The 22,448-nt window shown below is 32.3% G+C and overlaps 2 protein-coding genes across 9 annotated transcripts in view; one reads left to right on the top strand and one right to left on the bottom strand.

Moving 5' to 3' along the window:
- Positions 1 to 5,221: 5,221 nt before the first annotated feature.
- On the bottom strand, positions 5,222 to 22,356 carry LOC143226463 (peflin-like). 4 transcript variants are annotated; one of them, XM_076457467.1, is made up of 5 exons: positions 22,216 to 22,356; positions 21,369 to 21,470; positions 19,866 to 20,014; positions 13,728 to 13,915; positions 5,222 to 6,738 (listed from the first exon to the last, which is right to left on the bottom strand). In XM_076457467.1, the coding sequence occupies exons 2-5, from the start codon at positions 21,409 to 21,411 to the stop codon at positions 6,531 to 6,533; spliced, it is 588 nt and encodes a 195-aa protein (XP_076313582.1). In that variant the 5' UTR covers positions 21,412 to 21,470; positions 22,216 to 22,356; the 3' UTR covers positions 5,222 to 6,530. The 4 variants fall into 4 exon arrangements, with proteins under 4 accessions (XP_076313582.1, XP_076313581.1, XP_076313580.1 ...); XM_076457466.1 differs by having other exon boundaries at positions 22,042 to 22,244; XM_076457465.1 differs by lacking the exon at positions 22,216 to 22,356 and adding an exon at positions 21,835 to 22,035.
- LOC143226462 (nuclear receptor subfamily 2 group C member 2-like) overlaps positions 22,310 to 22,448 on the top strand; it is an 80,764-nt gene continuing 80,625 nt past the window's right edge. For 4 of the 5 annotated variants that reach the window (XM_076457464.1, XM_076457462.1, XM_076457463.1 and 1 more), the window contains exon 1: positions 22,310 to 22,445. The gene's annotated coding sequence lies outside the window, so the exon portion shown is untranslated. The remainder of the gene's footprint in view (positions 22,446 to 22,448) is intronic. The other variant, XM_076457461.1, reaches the window with a different exon arrangement.

The following is a 22,448-nucleotide window of genomic DNA, read 5'->3' as shown; positions in this document are numbered from 1 at the left end:
CCCACAACAACAAGTAAGTCTTAAACTATGAAAATAATTAACTAACGAGAAGTTGGCCACGTGGTTAAAGCGTGCGACTCGTAACCTGAGGATTGCTGGTTCGAATCCCCGTCACACCAAACATGCTCGCCCTTTCAGCCATGGAAGCGTTATAACGTTACGAACAATCTCACTATTTGTTGGTAAAAGAGTAGCCCAAGATTTGGCGGTGGGTGTGGATGACTAGTTTCCTTCCCTCTGGTCTTACACTCCTAAATGAGGGATGGCTAGCGCAGATAGCCCTCGTGTAGCTTTGCACGAAATTAAAAAACAAACCAACAAAGCAACAAGAAGTTTTTTGTTTCACCTAATCCACTTAAATGGCTCAACGGTGAGTTGAGGCTTATAACGTCAAAAACGTATTTGCGATACTCGTGTTGGGCGCGGCGTAACTAGCCCATTATGTACTTTAGTTAATAACAACAATTAAATATTTTATTCTTATAATTTTTATTCAATATAAACAAAAGAGATCCTCAGTGACACAGTGGTATGTCTGCGGATTCCCACCGCTACAAAACACGTTTCAATTCCCGTGGTATGCGGAACACAGATAGCCCATTATGTTGCTTTGTGCTTAACTTCAATCAATGAACGCCATGATTAACTTTTTTTTTTAAAAGATCGCTCATATCTACTCGAGGATTATTTATGGTAGCCGTTCCAGTTTTGAAACCATAGACTAGAAAGATGACAGCTAGTCAACACTATCCACTGCCAACTCTTGAACAACTCTTTTACCAACGAATATCAGAATTGACCGTTAAATCATGATGCGCAATGGTTGAAAAGGTAAATGTTTGCAACGAAAGTTTTGATCCAGTGGCCCGAAGTATACTAGCACATCATCCTAACTATCAGGTCAATTAAAAACTGTAAACTTATTTTGCCATAAAAATAATTAAGAGCAACGTTTTTGCCGTTAGCCACATAAATATGTTCTCCAATCTTTGACAATTATGATATAAAAAAAGATAAAAGAGAATTTCGCTGCAGAAATGCGTCTGGAAGGTATACTGTTGTCACAATTTTAACTTTTCTTTGAAAACATACAAATGTTGGGTATATTACACATAATAGTTTAGCGACCACTATATTTACAGAAATGAAAATATTACGATTTTTTTTTTTTTAAACACACTCTTACTTTTCGAAAATCATCTCTTCTACTTTCTTGGAATTGAACAACGAAGATATCTTTTACTGAAAACAATAAAATGATAAAGAAAGAGACTGTGGCATAAATTGTTGATAAAGGTATATTACGTTAATTAATTAATAAATACTTTCTTAGTGATTCGTTTGTTTCTTTTCCCGCCAAGTTACTCAATAGGCTATCCATGCTTCGTCCACGTAGGGGAATCGAACCGTTAATTTTAGCACTGTAGGTCCATAAACTTAAAGCTGTAACTCTAGGAAACTTTACTTAGTGGGAAGTCGACGATATATAACATGTTTTAGTGCATAATGGCTCAAGAATGAATTTCGATGTTTCAACTTTAATATTCATCGTATCGTAAATGACTTCAGTATAATATTACGTGTATTTTTCTTTTTTTTTAATGGATTGGAGAGCCATTAATTAAAATAAAAGCCAGTATTAGGCCACAACGTCCGCGTCTTTGTAGCAACAACAAGACCATATAATTGCTTTTTCTGTTATGCTGCATTTCCTAACATTGTGTAGCGTTTGTCAGTGAGATAATTTAATTTTTAAACGATCGTTTAGCTTGCTTCGATACACTGGCAGTCTGCCTTTCAAATTAGCGTTATCAAAGTGAAGTAAGAGCATTAATCAATAGATTCAAGTTACCAAGTAGAGTTGGTAACGATGCGCTAGCGACATCTGTTAATATTTGCATATTATCAGAGCCAAAATTAAATGGAACAAAGATATTTAAAGAAACCAATGCTAAAAAAATGTTAGTGTTTAAAAAAACTAATACGTAAAGGAAATAACAGTAGATCAGGCAAAGAAGTATGAAAATATATATAGTTCCCTATAAATTTCGTACTATGGTGATAGCTACAATCACATGACCAAATCGCCTAAACGACACTTTAAAAAGCAAACAGCTTTCAACCTCAGTGTTAGAAAATTTTAAATTTACAAATGTTTTTATCGATACAATTGAATTATTTTTATGTGTTTTCTTTTATTATTATTTATTGTTAAAAGCTTGACTTATTTATTATTAATAAATACTTTTTATTCAGTTATCGTTCACAATATTTTTCTAATTATTTAAATAAAGCTTCTTATTAAGGCTGCGTTGATAATAATATTATTTTGACTCGAATTCTTGCTTAATAATACTTATTATACTATTTTAATAACTGCGCATAAATACAAATGTTTTGTTTGTTTTAAAGTTATCTGTTGTGTTCTCCGCAGGTAATCGAACCCTGGACTTTAGCGTTTTAAATCCATAAACTTACTGCTGTTGGGTTAACGGCAATTGTTATGGCGCAAACGCCTATTCCAGTCTGTCGAAGCACGATTGTTTGTTTTGAATTTCGCACAAAGCTACACGAGGGCTATCTCCGCTAGCCGTCCTCAATTTAGCAGTGTAAGACTAGAGGGAAGGCAGCTAGTCACCATCACCCACCGCCAACTCTTGGGCTACTCTTTTACCAACGAATAGCGGGATTGACTGTAATATAATAACACCCCCATGACTGAAAGGGCGAGCATGTTTGGTGTAACGGAGATTCAAATCCGCGACCTTCGGATTACGAGTCAAGTGCCTTAACCACCTGGTCGAAGCATGATTACAAATAATTATACATAAAATATTAATGTTATACCTATTACATTTTTAAGACTGCAGTCTTTGTCTAGTCCCTTAAGAGCGCACCCACTGTCCCAGAATTGTGGAAATCGGTCACGAACCAAGAATAATTGAATTAAATTAAAATGAACAGTTTATTACGTTCATTCTATTTATGATGGCACTGTTGGATTAATATAAATATTCTTTTTAACTTTATTTAGGTAACAAAAACTTTAAAGCACAGTTGCACTATATTTTAATGGTATTATTATCACTTCGAAAGTATGAAAAAGAAGAAAAAAGAAGAGTTCGATTTTTCACTAATTGAACCAGACACGAATAATTGCTAAATGCTAGTAAAAAACTTTCATTAAGACACCCGTTTAACTAAAAAATTAAAACTTGTCTAATTCAAACGCAGTTTGTTTGTTTCAAATATCCGCTTAAAGCGACACGACAGCAATTTGCGATAGTGGTTCCTAATTTTTTAACTGATAAACTAGGAGCAAGTAGCTTTTAACAACATTCACCTTTTACTGCAATAGATTGGCTGTCACTTTTCTAACGCACCTACAGATGTAAAATGGATTATGGATTCACAGTGCTTCACAATCAATACTTAAATACTTGATCAGTCTCGTAGTAAAATAACCATAACTTCAGCGATAACTCAGTGCCATGTATGACGAACGCGTTATCTGTTGGAAAAACATATATTAATTTCTTAACCTTTAATAATTTAGAATACAAATATACACTGCTGGCCAAAATCTTAAGGCCAATGAACATAAAGAAAAAATATACATTTTGTGGTTTTTAGACTCAACCACTTATTTGAGTAGAGCTTTGAAAGATGAAAATAAGAAAATGGAAAATAAAAATAAAAAACTTTTTTAGCATTTAATAGGGAAAATGTGAACACTATGAAATTAGCCGAAATGTTAGCTGGTCAAAAGTTTAAGACCATGCTGAAACGAAGCGTTAATCGGTAAACACGTAACGAAATTTAGTCATTTGTGTTCAAGCATTAGCGTTATCAACGTCTCCTACTGACATCTCCTGTGTTACATTAGGTAAAAATATGGCAAAGGCTAAAAAAGTTGACAGAGTTCGAACGTGGCAGAATTGTCGAGCTGTACAAACAAGGTCTCTCTCAACGTGCCATCGCTGGTGAGATTGGGTGTAGTAAAACTGCTGTTGAAAATGTCTTAAAAGACCCTGAGGGATATGGAACGAGAATTTCAAGTAGTCGGCCCAAGAAAATTTCGCCGGCGTTGAGCAAGAGGATTCGATGGGTTGTCCGGCAAGACACTAGCCAATCATCGAAGCAGATTAAGGCCCTTATGGACGCATAATGCAGCTCAAGATCAATAAGACGAGAGAAAGGCTTTAAAAACCGAAAACGTCTTCAAAGGCCACGCTTCCTTCCACACCACGAAACAGATCGGTAAACTTTGCTGAAAAGCACCAAACATGGAACGTAGAAAAGTGGAAGAAGGTTTTGTTCTCTGATGAGAAAACATTCAACCTGGATGGTCCAGATGGCTTCCAACGTTACTGGCAGGATAAGGATATCCCACGGGAGACATTTTCTACACGATACAGTGGAGGAGGTTCCATCATGATCTGGGGTGCTTTCTCCTACCATGGAACAATGGAGCTTCAGGTTATACAGGAGCGTCAAACAGCAGCTGCCTACATTGGCATGTTGGAGAGAGCATTCTCATTGACTGAAGGCCCTCGCTTGTGTGGAAATGACTGAATCTTTCAGCAGGACAACGCTGCAATCCACAATGCACCTGGAGCAAAGGGCTTTTTCATGGCGAATAATGTGATTCTTTTGGACCATCCAGCGTGTTCGCTCGAACTGAACCCAATGAAAATGGGGGTGGATGGCAAGGGAAGTCTATAGAAATGGACGTCAATTCCAAACAGTGCATGATCTTCGTGAAGCCATCTTCACCACTTGGAATAATATTTCAGCCAACCTTCTGCAAACACTTATATCGACCATGTCAAAGCGAATGTTTGAAGTTATTCACAATGACGACTGTGCAACTCTCTACTGACACCTCTTGTTGGGCATTTCCTACCTTGTTTAGGACTTCTTTTTGGTATGGTCTTAAACTTTTGACCACCTAGTATTTAGGCTAATTTCACAGTGTTCACATATTCCCTATTAAATGCTAAAAAAAGTTATTTATTTTTATTTTCTCTTTTCATCTTTCTTTCGAAGCTCTACTCAAATAAGTGATTGAGTCTAACAACGCAAAATGCATATTTTTTCTTTATATTTACTGGCCTTAAAATTTTGGCCAGCAGTGTATATATATATACTAACTTTGGACTAAATTCCTAATATGGATAACAAATTTTACCATCATTATATGTAATAAAGTTTCACAAAGTTTTTGTGCATCAATTACTTTTATTTCAAAAATACATCAAAATTATAAAGTACACAAGTGCAAATATTATACCTTACAGCAAGATAACAAAACTAATAACTGACTCACAAACTTCTAAGAACGCTTTTCTGACAAAAATTTTAAATTATAGGAAAAGTTACAAAAAAACTAAAAGTCTAAAACAATGTCATATTCGTAAGTATCACAAACAAACCTTCTAAAGAAAATAAACTGACATAAATCTTCAAATGAAGGTGTTAAAACATGTCGCGTTAGTTTTTTGGAATAATTACAATGTGATAATAATAATAATGAATAAAATTAACACTTAATCTTATACAACAATTAATTAGATAAAGCAATCTATTAACAGAAAATAATCACCTCTAAGGTAACATATTTTCCAATGAACAGTAGAATATATTGAACAAGGTTATCGATAGCATTCTCCAACCCAGTTCTCGTCAATTAAAACCTTCAAACCACCAAAGACTTCTTTCATTCATTAATGGTTGTCCGAAAGTTATTATGACAAGTACTATACGAAGTACCAGTTATTGTGAACTACTTAATAACAATTCAAGTTTTAGACATTAAACTCCGACTTAACAATGGGTGCTACATAACAATTATGAAGTTTTAAAATTATCATTCCGCAATGCCAAAACTTTCAGTGCTATAGAAATGCATCCTGAAAAATTATTTAGAATACGGGTTCCTTCCATGTGCAGTTTTTACGATTCATTTGTCCAATACATACCTAAACGTATACTGTAAATCGCTCCATACAATTCTTTCAGATATAACTTTTCACTACGTTCAGTTTTAGATCACTTTATAACTTTTTTTCCTTATAAACTTTGACTTCGTTTGTATTCAAGAAAGGAAATGTGAACTAAAGTAACTTGCGTTAATTACCCATTTGTCCGACAGGTGACCACCAAGTGAACTGACTTTATACATTGAAAGAAATTGACGAGATCTATTCTTACACTGGTAAAAGGAAGGCTACAATTAAAGGGCAAGCAATTCGATGGAACTATTAAATTATATGCCTTCATATTCAACACGTGTAATACACTGAAAATCTCAAATCACACACATTTTCCAAATACAAAGCTTAGCAAGTAAATAAACCAACAACAATTTTTCGCGTTGTACCTAAGACATCTCTCATCTCTAATTGAAAAGCGTTGCTTATCATGAATTCACAAAACAAATCATGCTTTTAATACAGAACACAACAGAAAAATTAAGTCTTTTACACCAGCAGGCTGTGTAACAAACTTTACGAAAACCAGGGGCCGTCTTATCTAAACGTGCAATCTACCACGATCTGTAAGAACTCCTCATACTGTAGGTTTACTACGCCTGTCTGAGTAGTGTCTTTGGCTCGAAATCTGTCGGAAAGAGATTTCAGCATGACACAGATCTTGATGAAATCATCGAAGCGTATTGTTCTTCCGCCATTACGATTTAACTTGGATACCACCAGGTTCGAAAAATTCATTGAAAGTCTGAAAAACAAGAAGAAAGAAAATATGAAAGTTACACAAGTTTCATTTAAAATGTATTATGGTAAATGTACTCGTTCACTAATTGATAACCTGGTTAAGGTAGGTTCGAGACTCAAATAATAAAATACAAATAAATATTTGTATTTACCATTATTTACCACTTTTTCTCTATCTTTCGGATTCCTCTTCGAACCAACATTTATTATCGTTCGTCCTCCAGCAGCATCCTTTCCTTTCTATACAATCACTTTCCTTCAATTTTTCCTTTTAAATCTATCACTAAGCCTAACCCTACATATCCTGTCCATTTATTATTTTCCTTCATTATGTTTCCAACAAACCTTTTTTGTTGTTGTTGTAACATCTCCAATACTTATCCATTTTATTCTTCTCTGTTCGGTTTTTTCATCAAACCCATATTTCAATTGTATTATTTTTTTAAAGTAAATGTAGAATTACTTCAAAACTGTAATCAACATCAGCTTTTGTTTAAATCATCTGACTATGTTTCATTCATTTTTATGAGAGAACAAATTCCCAATATAAAACTTTTGTCCTTTTACCTTATTTTTGACATCTCTCACGGTAAATAAAAGTAGAAAAAATTCAAAATATCGTTCTACCAAATTAAAAATAATCAAAAGATACTGATAACCTTCATTTTTTATTCTTCAAAGGATAAAATTATATTTTAGGTTACTATATAGATGTTGAGTAATTCCTAGTATAAGCAGAAAATGCTCAAAATCCCTAAGTGGCTTCTTCATGATTTAGAAATAAAGAAAAAGTGGTATTGAAAAATACCTTGTATTAACTATACTCGTAACGTCGCTATTTGTTTTTATATTTACGTCAGATGGAAAAAAGAAAAATGGGTTTGATGTACATTTATACCCAAAAGATGGCAGCACTTAAGTTGGAAGTTTGGTTTGTCTATTATTAAATATAGAAGCTTTTGTTTGTTTGTTTTGAATTTTGCGCAAAGATACACAAGGACTATCTGCTGGCCGCCACGAATCTAGCTGGTTAGACTAAAGGGAAGGCAGCTAGTCACCACCACCTACCACCAATTCTTGGGCTACTCTTTCACCAGTGAATAGTTGGATTGAACGTAACATTATAACCCTCCCACGGCTGAAAGGGCATGTTTTGTATGACGGGGATTCGAACCCGCGACCCTCGGATTACAAATCGGGTTCCCTAACTACCGAGCCATGCCCGAGTCAGCATGAAACCTACACAATTAATTATGTTGTGCCAACCACAAGTATCGAAAACCGCTTTTTGAGTTATAAGCCTTCAGAATTACCACGTAGTCCCACCCTGAAAAGCCTTAAAACAGAACATTTTAGTAGATAACTAAAATTAGAGAGAAAGCTCCAAAAGTACAGTGTGTTTTCTCGAAGCTAGACAATCAAGTCAAGCATATTTCATCTGACTTCATGGGCCTTGTACTCACAAAATTAAACTTTAATTAAAAGTTAACCCTTTTCAGTCCTAGCTATGTTTATATTACTACATGTTTAATACATAGAAATTTATCTTACTAAAGGACAGTAAGCTTGGTAAGGTTTGATAAACATCTTTTTGTATATAACTATGACACAGAACATGTGAGACATGTCAAATCAAAGGAATTAATAAATAGTTTTACACAAGACAAGAGATATGGTGAAAAGTGATGAGTAACGTGAAACAGACTTGGAACAAAACATCAAATACTGTGAATAAACAACGACGTTCTACTGTATATATTAAAAGTTTAAATGAGTGCACGTAGAAACATCACTGCACAACATTTAGCAACATTATACTCTACACTGTAACCTTTAGAACATTATCTATCCTGTTTAAAAGTGGAGTAACAACTTAATGCTATTCATTATCCCCTTAACTAAATGCTGTTAAAGCAGTACAGTACGATGTTACATGTACTACTCATTAATTAATGATGTTAAAGTAGTACAGTAGGAAGTTACTACATGTACTATTGATTAATTAATGATGTTAAAGTAGTACAGTAGGAAGTTACTGCATGTACTACTCATTAACTAATGATGTTAAAGCAGTACAGTTAAAAGTTACTACATGTACTATTGATTAACTAAATGATGTTAAAGTAGTACAGTAGGAAGTTACTACACATACTACTCATTAACTAAATGATGTTAAAGTAGTACAGTAGGAAGTTACTGCATGTACTATTGATTAATTAATGATGTTAAAGCAGTACAGTAGGAAGTTACTACACGTACTACTCAAGAATTAATGATGTTAAAGCAGTACAGCAGGAACTTACTACATGTACTATTGATTAATTAATGATGTTAAAGCAGTACAGCAGGAACTTACTACATGTACTATTGATTAATTAATGATGTTAAAGTAGTACAGTAGGAAGTTACTGCATGTACTACTCATTAACTAATGATATCATAACAGTACAGTAGGAAGTTACTATGACTCATTATTTCTTACTATTAAACTTTCTTGAGAAGAAATTTAGCTGAAATACAACAAATGTTAGCTAATATTGAAAATAAATGTTAGTTAACTTCAAGCAATTTGATAAAAAAATCATATTGGAGGGATTTATTGGATTGTATTGTGTCTGGATGGGACACAAAATGCTGTTAGTAATGAAGTCCAGTTAAACTGGTCCCTGGACACTAGTAAAGTATCTCAGGAGTCAGTTCTTGAGCCTCTGCTATTTCTTATTTACATTAATTATATTAATCAAGACATAATTAGTAAAGTATGAATGTTTTCCAACAACATTTAATTCTAGTGTATTTTTAACTGTATTGAATATCTTCAGTGGATGGATTTAAATTTTTCCAAAAAGGTGGGGTTTCTAACCAACAGATATTGGAAAGTCAATTCAATAAGAGAGGCTGGGAAAGGAGGCTTCCTCCTCCTTCTGGGAAGCTGAATACTCTTTGAAATCTCTAGGTCCAATTCCTGATCACATTTTCCATGTCTTTTTAAATCACTCTCATTTGCATATTAGAAACAATAAAAATTATACAGTCATTTAGTTATACAGAACAGAATTAGGAAGCACTACTATAAGAATGTTAGCCTTCTTATGTCTGTATATAATATATATTATAGTCAAGTTATACGACGCTGCCATGCAATACTTTATAGTTCAACATAGTTATTCACTATCATAAAATACAAAGTTACAAGATGTATTTGGAAGATATAAGATAAAAAATTTTGCAATGTTAATATTTTTAACTAATCATACCTTATCGTAAATTAAAAATTAATTACGAAAAAGTAATTTTCTCAATCTTATAAAAGGTAATAAAGAACTATAACTGTGTTGCAAATATTTAAATTAATATTCAGCAAACAAACATCTATACAGATCTCAACAGTTATCTAATTCATCCTACTTTTTTACCAATTAGACCAACTAGCAGAAAGATCTCCCTATGGGTTCCTGCTTAGACTAGTAATTACTAATTGTAATATTTATACTTTATTGAAAAATATTTAAAAAAGTTAAAACATTTTGCATGGGAAACATGTTTAGATTGCACTCTTTAGTCATGTACAACTCATTGCATCAAAAGGATTCAATGTAGAGGCCTCAAATTTTAATAAATTTTACTTATATAAACTGTAATGTTTTTATATATTTAAAGTGGTTATTGGAAGAACAACAGCTTTTAAAGAAATTCACTTTCTCAATTTATTTAAAAGTACATTAATAAAGATATAATCAAACCTTAACGTACTGCTCTAGTGAATGTTGTGTTCTTGTTGTTAGGAGAGTACTTTTATATATAACAATATCCTATAATAAAGAAGTGGTTGTTACCTGTGTTACAGTTATTTTTCTAGCTGTTTGGATCTTTAATACCCAAAGTGTGAAATTTTTTGTGCCTGCTACAAGCCCTGTATGAAGTTCCTACCCTTACAAGTAATGATGTGTATTTCATTAACCTATTATGTATTAATTATTATTCTACTATAACCATCAATTAATATGAGGGTGATATATCTTCCAAACACAGTAGTCCCCATTAAACTAGCATTCAAACAAAGGCTTGTTCTTGTTGCAACAGAAGAAAGACACTGAAAGTGGGAATTTAAGGGTGTGGAGATTGTACAGAAGTGAGTATTTATCTGAAATTTCTCTTCAAGTGAGAAGAATGTTAACTACAGGAATGTTTATTCACCTCTCTAAACAATGAAGATAGTGGAGAGTCCAGTGCAGATAATGAAATTATTATCTCCTTTCTGAAAACAATGCATCAGAGAGGGAAATCTTGTGAAGCACGTTACTCACAAATGATGGGGAGCCTAGTGAGGCATCACACAGCGATAGACTGCATCCATTTCAAACAGAGAATACACTTCACACAAAAGAGCAATAGATATTGTTAAAAAAATGTTTTATTTGGTATTGAAATTATGCATAGGTGGGCAGAATACAAGGTTGCTCAACTGGATATTATATTACAGAAAACTGGCTGAGCTCGAGTCTGTAGTGTGACTAAGACAATAAGTCAGGCCATTCTGTAGTGAAGTAGTTCTTACAAAAGGTGCCACAGTAATTAGGTGCTGAGGAAAAATATAACAGACATGCATCCCAACGAAAACACGAGTCCAACTGGTCTAACCACCAAAAATGGCTTGATTCATAATGTATTGGAGTGGATTGTACTATATGTCAGGTAACACCCCAGTTCTACTTATCAATGAGGACTGCATCCACTCAGTTTCACATCAGTGGGATTATACACACCCACCAGAGAACTCTCCAAACTCACCTTCCCAGAGAAGCAAAAGTTTTCCCTTACTCAACAGGAAGAAGATGGGAGGGAAGAATTCACATAAGGGAAGCACCAGCAAGGTGCTCAGATTAAACAGGAAAATCACACCTGCATAAGGTCCCACACAGACAAACTGTACAGTGAGGTTACCACAACTAAAACCAGTAATCTCTCTCTATCCATGCGTGAGGGCAGACATACATCTGGTGCTGTCATACTTTTCATATGAAACAGAGTCTGCAAGACCAAATATATGGGCAGTGTCTAAACAGTCTTGAGGAAAACTCCATCAACAGTAGGTGTACAGCAAGGGATACAGAAGTATGCCCTGTGAGGTATCAGTGCCCACTAATTAAATGGGCTCCTTCAAAGACATGTTGTGGGTTTTAAAATCAATCATAATATTTTGAAAAGAAAAAAGGATTTTTTATGGCATCTTCAGTCTTTTACACATTACTGACAGTTCAAACAACTTTCCATACAACAATATGAGCATGAATAATCTTTCTACAACTTGCATATTTATTTTCCTTTAATTTTTTTGTTTTTACTTCTTTGATATTTTATTTTTGCATTGGAAAGGAGGGAGGGTCAATAACTCTGGATGTGCTAATGTTGAGATGCTATAGAACAATTTGGATCAACTGGCAAAGTGGACTGGTGTTTGTCAAATGACCTGTAATTACAGTAAGTGCAAAGTAATGCAACTGGGTTATCATAATTTGGATCATACATTTAATAAAGGTGGGAATCATCTTAATATCATGACTGAAGGAAAGGATTTGTCCATGATGGTAGAAATAAACAAGTGCTTTGTTGCTAGTAGTGAAGATAATAAAAAATAAGACATTTATAAGCATACTGAGAAATGAAAATAAGTAATTGTCTCTCTGTATAAACCATGTTATACCACACTTGGAATATTATGTACCATTTTGGTCTCCTTACTTAAAAAAGATAATTGATGTAATAGATAGTGATTGAAAGGAGGTCTAATGAGGGTATTTCATGGATGAAAGGGATATTTTACAAGGATAAATTAAGGTCTCTAAACTTATCCATGATGTTAGAAAAACACATAGGTTCAAGAAGTCTTGACAGAAATGAATAAAACCTTATAACCCGAACACTTTTGAAAGAGCTTGGGTTAGAAGATTTTTATTCATTTCAATCTCTGAACTTATTTATTCTTGGGAAGAGAAGGGTAAAATGATGATTTTAATGAAGTTTACAAGTTTTTCTTTTGGATCGATAAAATAAAGGTGTTGGTTTGTTTTGTACTATATTGTGAAGATAAAATAACAAGAGAACACAAACTTAAGATATAGAAAAGATACACTAGGTTTTAGTTAAGATAGTTTTATTTCTCTAACCTTTTGAAAAATGAGTAGCCACTAGCAGTAATATTAGTGGAGACCAGCATTTTAAAGGGTTTATGAAATGAATCAATGATTTCCTGAAGGTAAAAAGTGGATTTAAATTTTAACTTTTCCAAATGTGAGTGTGCAAGAATAGTTCAGAAGAACCGAATGGTCCCTTGTTTCAGTTGTGTTATGATAGTTAATTATTAAAGCTTCATGATGCCATGTTCCTTGAGGGGGTTACTACAGTGATATTTTTATTTTTTAGCAATATATTTCTGAGCCACATGTTTCAACGTGAGGTTTGTCACAAGTCAGGTGAGTATTAAACCAGCTGAGCTAAAAAGACTAGCACTTCAGAGACTCCTAGTAAGGCACTTTTTAAGCAACTCAAACTACTGCACTGTTCTCTCCCGACAAACAAGGGTCATCCTCAGACCTAGTGTTAGAGCACCAATACAGTAGTTTTATTATTCACACTATATCTCTTTGCCTTGGGTTTGAACCTAAGACTTATCACACTCCAGGCAAGTGCTCTAATGAGTAAGATAGTAAAGTACTCTTCAACAACTCAAATTATTATCCTGTTATTATACATCCACAAGGATATATCCTAGTTAGATACTAAAGTAGGGACTTTCTACAATTTATTATCCAAGTTACTAAAATACAAGTGAAACAATGCAACAGAAACTAATCTCTCCTGAGGTGTCAACATAACAAGATAATATCAACTAATGAACAACTATATAGCTAACTGGCTTATAATAAATAGTGCATGTTTGTGTGAGGTAACAAACAAGTCTATTTCTCCTACAACATAATTATGAGAACTTACCTGTAGCCAAATGTAGTAAGTGCTTCATGAAACTCCAGTGCATCTATACTTCCTGATCTATTTCTGTCAAAGTTCTCAAAGCACTGTTTCCATTGCTGAATACAGTTCCACAACAACACAAATTCATGAATATCAATAGTATTACTACGATCTCGATCAAACATTCCTACCATCAGACGACAAGTTTCCTAAAAAAACATATATTAATATTTGCAACATCTAATATATTCTGATCATATTTTCTTTTATTTATTTTGATTTATAAAATATGCAAATTCACAAAAGCATACGTTAACCCAAAATTAAAAAACAACAACTATGATCTAGAAATTAACACTTTAATCTGTTTTAAAGCTGATGCTAAAAGTTCCCATAGGCAACCTGTTTCAATACTTCAGTTGTCTATAAATGGTAAAAAAGATGCATTCTAGACAAACTGTCATGGCATTTTAATTATCAGAAAAAAAAAAAACTAGAAAAGGTAAAAACTGTACCCTAAATAAACTGTTGTCACACTAACTTTCAGAAAAAACTGAAGTGTACAAGTCTGCTGTACACAAAACATCAGATTTGTTACAAAAGTATTTAAACTAATGATATGTGTAAACAAATGATATGTGTAAACAAAAACATCATTCTGACAAGTCAGAATATATGATGATGTTCATGCAAAGATTTAAGATATTTTTGTCCATGACAGAACTTGTGTAGCTTCTAGAGCCATCAAAATGCATATCTACAGTTCTTATCATTATCCATGCGTTTTATTTGTTAATCTCCTCCACCATTAATTTTCCCTAAATTGGAAATATAAGGCAAAATGAATATTTAATAACTCTGGCAACAAATGCATAATGCCATGTTGAAGGACACTGTAAAATATTGTGGAATGTACACATTGCCTGATTTTTAAATAATGTTTCATCATGTTAAAGTGTTTTAAGTAACCAGAAAAAGTATGATCAACATTAATCTATAATCTTATTCAATATCTTGCTGCATGAAAACTTTATTCAGGAGAGCCTGACTCATGATCTTGCTAACTTGTAAACTGTACCTGGACAACCTAACTAAATATTTACTATTTGTTATAAACTGTATTACAGACAACCTGATTCAACATCTACTGTCTGGTAAGCTGTATTATAAACAAAGTGGTTGAATTCTTGATGACGAGAAACCCACTTGAAATAGAAATGCATCTCAGAATAGCTGGTATGAATATTAACACTTTTATTCATAAGGAGAGAGCAATGTTTCAACCTTCCTAGGTCATCTTCAAGTTATTTACAGTTTTGAAGATGACCTAGGAAGGTCGAAACATTGTTCTCTCCTTATCAATAACAGTGTTAATACCAGCCATCCTGAGATACAAAGTGGTTCAATGTTTACTGACTGGTAAATTGTATTACAGACAATCTGATTTAAATCATTTACAATGTATTGAGTAAACAACTTATAAGCTTGTTTTTTTCATGAATCTTATAAAGTATTTAAAATATATTAATGAAGAGCATACAGCAATATGATGTGTATGTAAAACAATTTTTTTCACCTAAAACTATTCTATATAGTGAAAATATGAGTAAATATAAAAGTCATGATATGTTTATAAAAGCTTGTACTTAAACAGAATGATTTTTCATTAATAGTTATTAAAACTTGGCTAGGCTTACCTGTTGATAACTAAATTCAATCATAGTTTTGTTAGATGAATGAACACATAAGGACTGTTATAAATTAGAGGTAGAGTTGCATCACTCACAGGTAATTACAGGTGAGATGGGAAAACATTGTATTTTAATTAATTTTGAGTGTTCCAATGTTTTTGCTGGGCAAAAGTACATTAAAAATTTCTTAGAAGTTTGTTAATAACATAGAAAAGGACAGTGTAACAATAATGTAGACCTTGCACTTGTGCCTGCAAATAGTTGTTCATATTAGTTTCATGTAGTGTTTGTTTGTTTTTAAACTTCACATACAAAGCTACACAAGGGCTATCTACCCTGGCTGTCCCTAATTTAGCAGCATAAGACAAGAGGAAATGCAGCTAGTCATCACCACCCACTGCCAACTCTTGGGCTAATCTTTTATCAATGAATAGTGGGATTGATTGTCACATTATAATGCCCAATGGCTGAAAGGGTGAGCATGTTTGGTGTGACAAGAGGGTTCGAACCCGGAACCTTCAAATTACAAGTCAAATGCCTTTAGCACCTAAGCATTCTGGGCCTATATATCCTGAAATTACTTTACTACATACACTGGCTTTCCATATGGATACCACAGTTTCTATAAATTACTGTTTGGGTCAAGAGTTAATACTCTAGTCTAACTTTATATACGCTACCCAAGTATGTACTGTAACCTTACTATATTGCATTATTTTGGTTAAAAAGTATTAGATGTTATAATTTAATGAACTAGTGTTTTAGTGTCATAATACATACATAAATTAGATGTGCATTTTGCAAATACCTGAATGCTTATAAAAGTTTGAAAGCATTCTTATACTGTTGAACTATGTGGAGCTCACTAGCAAACAATTCACTGATATTTGAGTGTTTTGTAAGCAATAAAATTCTTATTTCCTATACTATTTAAAGTAATTTTTGAATTAAAATAATACTTATAAAGATTGTTATGAAATACCAGCTTACCAGATGGACTTAGAACTAACATAAAACTTTTATACTGATCAAATCTCTTGATATGTGGCTCAGATTATGGCCAGAAATATTCCTAATAGTGAAGAGTACCAAAATGATCATTTAACCCATTCTTATCATTATATGTTTTTGTTGTATGTATTCACTTATGACATCTAATTTAATTTAGGTTTAATGCAAATATCAGTTTGCTTCAATTAGCATTTCTAAATAATTCCCTATATTGTTCAGTTTCCCCACAACTACTGTAACTGGTATACTGAATAAAGTGGAAAAGGTTTATAATAAGTTAATTCATGCATATATTAGTTATCCGCATCCCTGGAACTAGTTCCTCCCTTATCGATCATGCTTAGTCCAATGGCCATGATTATACACTGTTCTCAGACATCAAAATTTTGAATGAAACATATTTTTGTAAAGAATAATTACCCCAGTTCTAAATCACAGACCTTTAACCATGGATTTTCCAGTTTCATGAGTGTATTGCAATCAAGCCGCATCACATGCACAGTTCACAAAGTATCAACAAGAAAGTGGAATGAACAAGAACAAGCCTTTATACAGTCTAACATTTCCTGGGTTTTAAAATAATTTTCAGGGTGACTTACAATTGTATAATAAATAAAGTAACCAGCAAGAAAACTGTAAATTTCAATGTGTATTTTTCTGCAGTATTAATTCCCAATGAACATAACCTAACAACTTTAGTTGACAACACATTTCCAATTTCTCCTAGAGCCAATAATATCCTTAACTCTAAATAAATAATAATATATAATGTGTGTATAAACATGGTTGAATTTCTTAACCACTTTACCCAAATTACCTTAAGGGAAGTGGAAATGATGTAACAGAACAATCACTGCACAGAGTTTGTATCCTGATCAAATTTCATGAAGAGAGATCTCTCATCTAAGATCTACAAATTAGGTGTGGAAGTCCACTAAATGTTAACCAATTACAAAAAATAAACAAACAAAGCAATATGTTTGACTGGTTCATCTAATAGTCTTTCAATTTCTCTCTCTTGTAAGTCATGGGAAATATGAACTACCCTCTATTTCATGTTTCAAGTTTTCTTAACTTTAAAACTGGAAGAATTTAGATTTAGACTTCTTAAAATTAGCCACAGGTAAATCCAACTTCCAAAATACAAAGTTATTTGCAAGCTTTTAGCTCTTATTGTGAAGCACCTTAGATAAATTGTTTGTTTGAAATTAAGCACAAAGATACACAATGGGCTATCTGTGCTTTGTGCACCATATATATTGAAACCCAGTTTCTAGCATTGTAAGTCTGCAGACATACTGCTGTGCCACTGGGTAGGCCTTCAGATGAAAAGAAAGATAAAAAAAAAAAGAAAAAAGACCAAGCTAGACATTTGTGTTATAATTGTAGTAATCATAAATAGCTAAGTTTTGCAAGCTACGGGTAAACTATTATCTGAGTTTCTGTAATTCTTGAGTTTTTGTTCATTCTGAGCTACAATGATCATTTTAAAAAGACTGCAGTTAAACTAGTTGTTCCAAGGTGTTGTAATGTGATGTGCAATGCTTATTGAGTTCTCATTATTGAAAATTAAGAATTTTTAAATGTGTGGAAAGATATCTAAGAGTGAATCCACATATTTCATGCTGTATTACAGCAAAATATAAATAAAACAAACAATAAATGGTTACATTTTAGTATACAACCTTTATTTAAAAATAAAAATGTTTGATTCTAGTAACTGGTTTAAAAATACATTTTATTTATACTTGTGTATACACATGTTTAGATAACTTCATTAACTTGATTTTAAATTTAATCATATTTTTATATATATGGTAACAATAGGATAATCAACTTTGTACAAAAATCAACTTGTGCATTTTGTATCCATTTACCAATAATAAGCATGCAAAATACATTTCTTTTAGAAGTATTTGATCCTTTCTACTTTTTTATGCAACAGTTTAAAACTACTACTAATTATATAGAAAACACATTTTACACAAACAACCAAGTTACAATTAATGGGCAGCATATAAAAATTGTATTAAAAAAAAGCTTCAATAATATAAAAGGCAAATCATACAAACGTGTAATGCAAACTTGTGTGAATTTAAAAAGTAAAAACTGGAGAACAGTTGAAACAATCAGCAATATGAACATAGAAAGGGAAAAGTTTCCCCAATTTGTTCTTGTTTCAACAAGCAAAACCAGTTACTTTTATTTTGCAGGTATCAGGAAGATGTAAAGTCTGCATTTCATGAAACAATAGTTTATATATCTAAATATTTTGCACATGGAAACCAATGATTTGTGTCTATTTACAAGTTTCACAAGCTGCACTAATTTTTGTTTACATATTATATGTGTAATATTTTCATACAAAATAGTTTTTCTACACATATTGTTTACTTAGCAAAACTAAGTTGTGAAATAAATAGGGTTTACAGTTTTATCATGATGAAAATCTGAGCATACTTTGTTAGTCACCTTAAGCATTCTAACTTGTGGTGTTGTAGACCACTACGTTCTTTCCTCACTTCAGATTTACCATGTATCCCTAGACCCTTAAAGTCAGTTTTAATGTAGTTGCTGTGAAGAACATTCACAATTAAAAATTAACAAAAACTATTTATATATATGTGTGTGTGTGTGTGTGTGCGCGCGCACTACAGTTATGAACAATTATCAGATTAGATACAAGTCTACTAGTTGAAGTTGTTCCATACTTGCCTGTATTGCCTCTTCAAAAATAACAACAATAATTTTTACACTTTTTGACTTTTAATTTAAATCAGATATGAAGATACTATTTTTAATGTGACATAAAAGTGTTTACACTTGTTTAGAAACAAAGAAATAGTCCTTATTCCAGCTATAAAACAGCTATGGCAAACTTAGCTATAAGTACGACCCTGTATACAGAGTAACAGTAGTTATTCCAACTTGTCTAGAGTCATTACCATTACTCTAGATGTGTCTTATTCATAAGATTATTAATTAAATTCAAATGAATAACACTGGGTACAAAACTGTTATAATGTTTGTATACTTAGAAAAGCATGCTAACTGAAACTCTAATGTTAAAACATTTATCATTGTTACACACAAGTGAATACAAAAAGAAAACCTTGATTTATATTTCTGTTCCACTTTGAATTTAAAATGTTTACAATTAAAGTAACAGCTGGAAAGAAATATGAATTTTCTTTAACAATGACAGACATATTTCCTAGTAGTCTAAAAGTGTTAGTATGATCATCCAAACAATAGTTTTTCATGAAAGTGTATGAATTATGCTTTCCACCAACATGATCGTAGAGGCTTTCATAGAAACTGTGGTGTTTCTGTAGCGAAGGACAAAAAACTATGTTCGATAAGCCATATACAATTAAAAAAAAAAGATTATCCGATTTATACAAATAATACAAATTATCACAATTATTATGATATATGCAACAAATAGTTACCCAACCTCATTGAAAGGTGACCAGTCACCATTTAAAAGAGCTCGTTGGAGTTCTAAAGGAGAAATATGACCACTCCTATCTTGGTCTACAGCCTTAAACCATTCCCACAAGTCAGGTGGAACACCAGGGGGTCCTGATGCAGGTGTACCCCATGCTGCTTGTGATAGATGCATATTTAAGAATCACACAATACAAAACATATCTTGCAAGTTTGCTCTATTTCAAGTACAACATATATTAAAACTAAATAAAAAACAATATTCAGAAAATGTCATCAAATACTACTGTGACAAACTTGATAATTGTTTTAAAAAACTGTTAAAAGGTAATTAGGAAACAATTACTCCATATAAGTAGTGCTTTTTCTAGCAGAATGAGCCAGGATGGGCAATAAAAATAATTAAAAAATTACACAAAAATTGCTTCTTCAAATAAGATCAAATCATTTTATTTCTATAATTTACTGTACATACAGTACTTGTATCATCAAGTGACTACTGCTAACTAGGGGTGAGATCCATCATTTAACTGGGATGGTCATAGAGTGAAATAGAATAACAACTGAAAACAGTTGTAGAAAATATAGAAAAGTTCAAACATTTTTTTATTTTTCCTTCCAGGGGAAAAAACACTGCAAATAAAACAGTGAAACCAATTCCAAATTGGACTTGAAAGAATTTTGATAAAGAGTGAGAACCAAGGTGTAATTGAACCATATCAAATGACAAATGTCCATAAATTTAAAAAACTTATTTTTTGGCAACTTGTTTAATTTTACTTCTACATTTTGATTATAGCATCATCTTTGTGAAGAATACAAAACTCCACAAAATACATTTCAGATATGTTATAGCAAAATCTGGAATCTACAAGATAAATATAAATCATACAGCCTAAGAAAAATACCCTTTCAAAAATATGCTCTTACTCCTAAATTTATTCCATAAAAATCTTGAACAAATGAGATTATTACATATATTAGCATATGGCACTTGACCTGATAGGTTAGTACAAGTATCCATAAATTAACAGAGAAATAGTTTATATTACTGGATATGGATAGCAAATGACAAAAGCACTAAAAGTATTCTTGAAATGTTCCATGACACGCTCTCCCCAATTGGAAATACAGCTTTTTATACATGAGACTATAACAAACCATTTGTTACAGAAAATGTCCAATTTGCCATGTTGGTAATTACAGAAAAAATTCTGAACAGTATTGTGAATGAAAGTATAAGAAAAGAAGAATGATTTAATTATGTAGTTCTGAAAATGCCAGTTTTAACATTTATATATATTTAAAATAAAACAAAATGAAGCATTATTGCATTTTTTGTATTTTAAAAGATAAACCTGAGCCTAAAACCAAAGCTATTTTTCAAAACGTGAGAGTATTTATCTTAAATATTAGATAGTTTAAACACAAAATTTAAAATTATTATGTATATCTCCCACTGGTGAAGAACTTTTGTAACATACTAAAAAAGAGAAAAACATGCATCTACCTGTGCCCTGCTGAGCTGGATATCCACTATATCCCCAAGACATTAGTTTTTCAGTTCCTGGATTTTACCACTTCACTCACAAAAGATTTCAAAGCTCGATTACTGTAAGAAAAAGGTTAATTTGGGTTTAAAAATAAAAAGCAAATATGCTTAAGAAAGTGTTATTTAACACTTTCGTATTTTATACTGTTGAAAAACATTCCAATAAGAAATAATTGTGAACTTTCGACTGAATTTGCCAGTTATTAAGTTGCTTTTTTCAAATTTTTGTTTCGAAGGTATCAAACTTAAAAATGAAGAACACTATATTGGCAAACATATATATGTAAAGCTAAAATAAGGAGTAAATTCTTATTAAATTTTAGTTCCTGGCTATTTCTTTTATTCAAGAACAAATTACCGTATCCACCACACACACGTTAACTTGGAGGATAAAATACATGTATATTGTGGATGAAATACAAACCTCGGGTAAAATACGTGGTTTATTTTATCCTTTTAAATTTCACGTCCGCGTCTACTCAAAAAATATACTTTCCAACAAAGCGACACTGAAAATAATGTATAAAATACCTTACTAAATATTCACATTTTATGAAACAGGCGCTAGGGTTTACCATTATTTATTTTACGATCAATATTTTTTTAATGATTCAACTCTTTCACAACTTACTAATTATTGACACATCATCCTTACACGAATACCTCGTCAAAGTGACGTATGTGTAAGAATGAAAACAAAACGATCAGTTAATAGATTGTAAAATAAGTAAAAACTATTGACCAATAATAATTTCTCAAATATTCTTCCACAATAACTAATAGCTTATACCAAAATGTGACACACCAATTTTATCTATTTTCTACTTTTCTTGAGTAGTAGGTTCGAATCTCGTTTTAAATGGAATCAGGTTTTCTTAACAACTAAAGGGCTCTCTGATGTCACTGCTCGTATACAACCAATGAAGTTTCCGGGAATATTTGTGCATGTAGCATTTCTTAAAGGTCGTGAACTCTAACCTTTTCTTTGCAAACAGATAGTTTTGAGTAACTGTTTTTAAGGTTGGTGATAAACAGGTA

The sequence above is a fragment of the Tachypleus tridentatus genome, chromosome 9 (genome assembly GCF_004210375.1).
Source record: "Tachypleus tridentatus isolate NWPU-2018 chromosome 9, ASM421037v1, whole genome shotgun sequence".
Classification (NCBI taxonomy): domain Eukaryota; kingdom Metazoa; phylum Arthropoda; class Merostomata; order Xiphosura; family Limulidae; genus Tachypleus; species Tachypleus tridentatus.
The sequence above is the reverse complement of the archived record's forward strand: the minus strand, read 5'-3'. Positions and strand labels throughout refer to the sequence as shown.

Coding starts and splice junctions, on each gene's coding strand:
- LOC143226463 (XM_076457467.1), bottom strand. CDS start 21,411: ATGTCTTGGGGATATAGTGGATATCCAGCTCAGCAGGGCACAG. Junction 13,916..19,865: donor ACTGGTCACCTTTCAATGAG/GTTGGGTAACTA, acceptor ATGTTTTTTTAG/GAAACTTGTCGTCTGATGGT. Junction 6,739..13,727: donor CTTACTACATTTGGCTACAG/GTAAGTTCTCAT, acceptor CTTGTTTTTCAG/ACTTTCAATGAATTTTTCGA.